Source organism: Filicampus tigris, chromosome 17 (assembly GCF_054856515.1).
Source record: "Filicampus tigris isolate MCC_2025a chromosome 17, RoL_Ftig_1.0, whole genome shotgun sequence".
Lineage (NCBI taxonomy): Eukaryota > Metazoa > Chordata > Actinopteri > Syngnathiformes > Syngnathidae > Filicampus > Filicampus tigris.
In genome coordinates, this window is record NC_141233.1 from 16,779,909 (window position 1) to 16,786,579 (window position 6,671).

The 6,671-nt window shown below is 45.5% G+C and overlaps 1 protein-coding gene across 2 annotated transcripts in view; it reads right to left on the reverse strand.

Moving 5' to 3' along the window:
- larp1 (La ribonucleoprotein 1, translational regulator) overlaps positions 1 to 5,706 on the reverse strand; it is a 26,418-nt gene extending 20,712 nt beyond the window's left edge. For both annotated transcript variants that reach the window (XM_086057473.1, XM_086057472.1), the window contains exon 1: positions 4,981 to 5,706. In XM_086057473.1, coding sequence (XP_085913599.1) covers positions 4,981 to 5,380 — 400 coding nt within the window. In that variant the 5' untranslated portion in view covers positions 5,381 to 5,706. The remainder of the gene's footprint in view (positions 1 to 4,980) is intronic.
- Positions 5,707 to 6,671: the final 965 nt, after the last annotated feature.

Consider the following 6,671-nt stretch of genomic DNA (forward strand, 5'->3'; position numbering starts at 1 on the left):
GCAGAATTCACACCACTGCCAATTTTTTACCGCCTATTCAGTTCAGTTGTCTTCGAGTGATCAAGATTTTGGAGCCCATCATCTATCAATGAGTTTATTAAAAAAAAAAAAAAATTTTTTTTAAAGATAACGGAGAAATCTCTTTAACCAACTTGTTGATTTGGTGTCCAGTCAACCGCCACTATTCACAGGGCATTGGGAACAGCTCGGCCTGGCCTACAAATAGCCAAAAATTGCGTATAATTGATGCCCAATGTAATTGGGGAAAAAAATAACAATTAAACCCTCAAAAAAAAAAAAAATCTCCCAAAAACGCTGATATAAATTAAAAACCCAGACAAACAAAAAAAAAGAAGAAAAAATATTGGGGGGAAATGGAAAAGAAAAATTGTTGCATTATGAACGATGGCAGCACACAAAGTCCCTGGCGTGAACGAGACTGTTTAATTTTGCAGGTTTGAGCAATGATCAGATCTGCACATTGTGATCCTTACAACTGATTACCGATTTTGCGTAAAATTTTGATTTGTGAGAATTCTAGTAAATCATAGCGCAAGATTTGATGTGTTTGGAAAAGGCCTGATTGCTATGGGCTGCCTTGACTCATGTCTGCATTGTGCCACTTGGCAGCCACAAACTCTCAATTGTGTCACTTGAACCTTGACAAAGACAACTCTCGAAACTTGAGATGGGGGCGTTCAAATGTGGGTCAACGTCTAATTCCCAAACTTGTCCACTGCTGACAAATCAGCTGAGCTCACGTGCGCGACCGTTTGACTACAGTTGCTTTTTGGGGTTTTTTTTGCTCTGTCATGCGGCCACACCATTTCCCGGTTCACAGCCCTCGTAAAAAATAGATAAATAAATAAATAAGAAAAATCCGCCCGGGGGTTTCTAATGAGGACGATGGTGGCGATATATATAGTCGGGCCCTAATATTGACTTGTGGAATACATAGAGCAGAAACACATAATGCTACATAATGCTAAAGACAGGCGACTAGCATTGCTGCTGCAGTACAAACCTGAAAATAAAGAATATTCAAACAGCACAGCAACATAGACAGACCGATGAAATAATTCTCATTGGCGTATAAAACACGTCGGCCAGGTGATGGCTCGTGTCTCAAATACGGGGTCACTCGTATCTCAAGGCACCACTGTACTCGGCCCTTGGTCTCGAAAAAAAAAGGTGCTAATGGTGCAACCCTAGTATAAGTGTCTTATTGATTAGGCGCTTCTCTGCATTTCAACATTATGTGAATCGTGTCAACATTCCCAACGCTGGCTGGCTGTCGCACCCCAGATGACGCAAAAGCAAATTCCCCCCCCCGCCCTTGTGACAACACGCGTGCGTGTCCACCACTTGACGTCTCGCGTACTACAGGACGGACAAATTGCCCCAGGCCGCTTGGTCTCACACTGAGGTTTTTTTTATTGCATTCCAACCCATTTCATTTCGAGGTCTTTTGACAAGTAGTGCACCGCAAGGGCTCACGAGCTTTTTGCCAATTCAACTGGGTCACATTTGAATCACATGCGACTGACTTCAAATGCGACTCATTTCTCAAGAGTAAGACGCGTCTCCACGGTCGCCGCGACTACGGCGGCGCCTCCCCCACAAAAAAAGAAAGACTGCATGGGTGAAATGGTGGTCACAGACTGCATGTTAACCGCATCGCCATCCTTCCAACAGGCCACCTGGGATGTCGAAATACGTTTCCACTCTTTCGACTGCTCTTATCCAGGACTGGATTTCATCCAAGGACACGCTAAGTACACATACAAAACTGATAAATTCATGTCAAAAACCCCAAACTTGCATTGGCATTAGATCGAAGAAAGTTGCGTCGGGTTTTATTTATTTGTCCTTCCGTTTGCAGCGACTCGCTTCATCTTGAGTCATTTGGGACACGGCGTAGCATAAAATTCAGATTACGTCACTCATTGCATCGCTATACTCTCATTCACAATATCACCGCCTTGACACATGCCATCAAAACGTAAACAAGGCTGCTTCCAAGAAAAGAAAAACAAGTTAGAAGTGTTTCACAGCACAATAGCATTTAAAAAGACAAAGAAAACAGCTTGTTGACATTTTTGGCTACCCATTATTTGACTTTCCGTGCACAGTTGGTCCTTGTTTTACAACATTCAAGGCATTTCGAGGTACCAAACGGCACAATGAACATTTTTGTTTTGTTTAATATTTGCAGCCTAGAAGTGTCATACCAATATCTACTGTCATCGTGCCGGCTGTACTGCACTAGCGTAGGCTAGTGGTCGATTCAAACTTGCATGTAAATTCAGGTTATGCAGCTGGCGTAGGATTGGAACTCAACTTGATTTATGGAGAATTTTTTTTAAAATGTGCATATCCGCATATCGCGTAAACCCTGCTTTCTTTTTTTTAAACACAATTCCCTGCTTGCATTCAGCTTTTTTTCCCCAACGTGTTTTCATGGCAATGATAAGGCGTCATTTAATTTCATCTTTAAAATGATTTAAAAGTAAATATTGGCATATGTTTGTAATTTAAATTTCTGTTTCGAGTCAAGCACTGACTTGTTTGCAAATGATGTGACTTTTTTCCCCCCTGCTTTGTTGATATGTCGTTGTCACTGTGCTGTTATGTTGATTTGTGGTTTGTGCATATACGGTGAACGTTCAATAAAAAAAAATGGATATATTCGAAAGTAAATATTAACAGCGCCAGTGTGGCTGGCAAAGTCTCACTTATTGCACAATCAGCAAAAATAATGCAACTTTTGTGATATCCTCAATCTCAATCTGTGATATCCGACGCAATCAGATTGTCGTGCGCTTTGACGCAATGTCGCCACATCATCGCTTTTATGCCCACAATCACCATTTTGAATTTTTTTTTTTTTTTTTTTTTTTTTTTTTTAACAGTCAGGACTGCAGAAGTGTCACATTTTTCAAAGGCATGGTTGATTCTTACCGATTAGAATCAAAGTTATTCGTCGGCATTGACACAATAACCCGGGACCTGGATTTCCGCACTGTTTAAAATTTGCCACTCACTTCTTAAGTAGTTATGGACGATGACGAAAAAGTACTGTTTAAAAATAAGCCTCTTGTAAACATGCGTAAATAATACTTTAAACACTCGGCTGTTAAAAAAAAGGGCAATTCTGAACACATCAATAACTGAGCATGAACGTGTAAAATTACAATGAAATGAAATGTCACTTTTTCAGGACATTGCAACAGCAACAGATTGCCTTTTTTATCGGACATGAATGAATACTTTGATCAGCCTGAATGATTACGCTATAAAAGCGATGATGCCATTTGTTATTGCTTCGGCTCCATCTGACAAGGCCAGAGGAGGCTGTTTATATGCCGCTGCACCTTATGCTTGCACCGCGCTACTTTTCTTTCGTACTGCAGTGACATTCAGGCTCACAACAGTCGGGAGTATGTCTGAAGGTTAACAAGTAGGGTAGTGTCTGTATTCCGAATAACACGTCAATGCCTGTATTCCGAATATCACGTCAATCCCTGTATTCCGAATAACACCTCAATCTGATCAAATGCTCCTAAGTATGGTCGCGTGTGCATTGTGACGTTTGGACTATAAATACAATGTGATCTGGACGTTTTAGATCCCAACGGACCAGTTAAGAATCAGTGACCAAATAAAAGAATGGAGGGGGGGGTGCAGGTGTCAAAACATATAGTCAGCGAATAGTTGTTTATCACAGTGGAGTGAATATACTCTTGTGTATAAATCCGATTTACTTGCTGATGCTGCAACAGCTCAGTCCACTGCGATTTTACATTTAAAGTGCACCGGAGTGCCAGAAGCTTCATGAAACAGCTGTGCAATTTCAATACAAGCGGCATCATGGCGGTGGGGGGTGGACAAATGGCTGAAAGACACGTTGTCTTTCTGCTCGGCAAGCCCCGTTGGGAGATTGACAACGCCTCATCTCGATCAGCACGACATATTGGGGATGAACACGACTCCCGGTGACAAAAGCCACCACGTTGCTAAGCCCAGTGTCGCACGTTCATGAGCAAAATCACGATGACTTGCACGCAGTCTCGTTAGCTTCGCCCGCTAACTGATCGCCTGGATGAGGTTGGCGACGCACAGGCCACATGACAGCCGGGCAAATAAACAAGAGGAGCAACAATCGACGCCACAAACGATAAAGCACGGGCGTGATTGCAACGTAGTTGCCGATAGGCGGCTAGCTCGCGTCGGCTAGCTGATCTTACCATGCCTTCTACACGTGGAGTGAACACGTGACGTCTCATAACAAACCCGCTCGCTTTTATTAGACGGTTAAACATGCAAAAGATTGGAGGAATAACCACAAAATTGAGTGCGTTTCATGCGGGGCGGGTGTTCTTAAAAGTAAAGCGTGGAAATGAAGGCAAATGTTCCGGGCGCCTGAGCTAGGCCTGTGCTATTGTTAGCCGGGGCGGGCGTCTCCACTCTTTTTTGTTTTTTTTGCATGAAGCCATTTTTAAAGATGGACGAAACAGCGCTAACCGACACTTGAGCTCACTCGGCGTGTTACTTAGTTCAACTCAACGTGTGGTCGTTTTAAAAGTCCCGACCAAAAATGTCCACTCGAGTCGGGCTTTTGTCGAGTTTTCGTGCGCCGTTGTGACGTTGCACTTTCATGCATCACAACTTTTGAGGCAAAAAAATGAAAGGAATCACTTCTCAAAGCGTGCGCGTGCGATGGCGACCCTTGTGCAACGAGACACCCCGTCGCCGTGGCTACACTTGCAAACCTGGATTCCAGGAATAGCCTCCCCAAGTGGAGGAGGGGTGCATGCGTGCACGCACGCACGCACTTCAACTACTGTATATCCAGCATGGCTTGACATTTGGACAGCTTGAACGCTACCTGGCCCACCTGACAGCCAGTCGCTGGACGGAACCACGGACACGCGAGTGATTAAGCGGGGAAGTGAAGGGGGGGGTGAAGGGGGTACCCACCGTGATGTGCTTGTCCGTTCACGCTGACCACGGTCACAGCGTTCATTTTCCTAGTCCACGGGTTCACCTTGGGCGGGGGAGCCTCGGTAAACTCCTTCCGGCTTTTTCCGCCCTCCTCGCCGGCCTTGCCCTCGCTGTCACAGCCCCCCTCGTCCGCCTCCGTGTCCCGCGTGGGGCTTCCGGAGCTCTCCCCGTGCCCGTGCCCGTGCCCGTGCCCGTGCCCGCTGGCGATGCCGCGGCTGCCGGGCTCCAGCTCCTCCTCGTCGGCGATACCCGCCGCCGCCTGGCCCCGCTCAGACCCGTCGACCTCCAGCTCCGACTCGCCGCGGATCACTTTGCCGCGCTCCTCCGCTTTGATAAGCGGGTTGCCCGGCAGGAGAGCCTCCACCTGAGTGGCCATTTGAAGCGCCGTGGTTCTCCCACCCCCTTCGAGATTGCCAGTCCTCCTCCTCCCTCCTCCCCCCCGGTCCGAATTCGCTCGAAGGGGAAAAGTGAAGTTGCTCGGCGGGAGTGTGGCGCTCCTCTGTCGCTCTCAGACGAACCGAGCTTCAGTCCAAGACACGGAGACGTCCACAGTTGATTCAAACATAAACAAATGCAAAAAGAACGGCGTCCGATGGGCCTTTACGGAGGGAGAACAACCCTACCTCCGTCGCTAGCAGCAATATGGTCGCTTTCTCCACCACGCGATAGCAAGGGGCGCGCACGTAAGCCGCGGAGGGGGAGTAGGCACGTACAGTCGGGAGCGCGCATCCGTGGCACGTCATAGCAATGCTGCGTTCAAGGTTTCTGTTCAAAAGCCCTGGCCATTTAGAACATTTACCGTTTTTAATAGAAATTGATTCCAGTTTGAAACGGTTTCACAGATACCGTATGTGCGATTTCAAGTTACAATTTTTACAATGTAACTGCTTCTACGTAATCCTGTTGAACCAATCGTAGTTATTTGAAAGTGCATTTTTCTGATAGCGTGAACGCGGTACCAAAGCTTCAAGGCACGTCATAGTAATGAAACGTTCAGTGTCCTCAGGTAAAAAGAATGCGTGTATTCCAGTTCGAATGTCGCCCCTTTTGACAAGAGTTTCAATCCCAATTTGAAACATTGCTTACATCCATGCCGTGTCTGTAATTTTAAATAACAATTTCCACAAATGCTTCTTCTTAATTATCATACATACTTCCATGAACGTGGACGTACTGACACGTCATCCTGTGCAACTAATAATAGTTTATGTGAATTTGTATTTTCCCTTAATGGATGATCGCAGCACCAAAGCTTCGGTTTTCAAACTCTTTAAATCACTTTAACTACTTAACTACTAACTAGTTAAGTCAACCTAAAAAAAAGTCAGATGACACAACAGATAGGGTACAGGTGAAACTTTTCTTGGTCGTTGACTCAATAAACAAGTACAGAGTTGACCTGTCTGAAGTAGCGTGTCGTAGAACGTCTCTTTTTGCCTCCTCACAAAGCACTCTGTCATGTTCTGTTGTATGCAGTTCATGGAGTGTCTCGGTGGAAAAAAGCATAATTTATTGAGTACTGGGTTTATGGAATGCAGTATGTAATGTAATATGTACACAGGGTTGCAATCTGACGTGCATGCAGGCAAAAGTGGACAGTATGAAGTTGAGCCACATAGGCATACCATCGGTGTTGCACTGGGAGGTTGTCACACAGTAACTGGGTG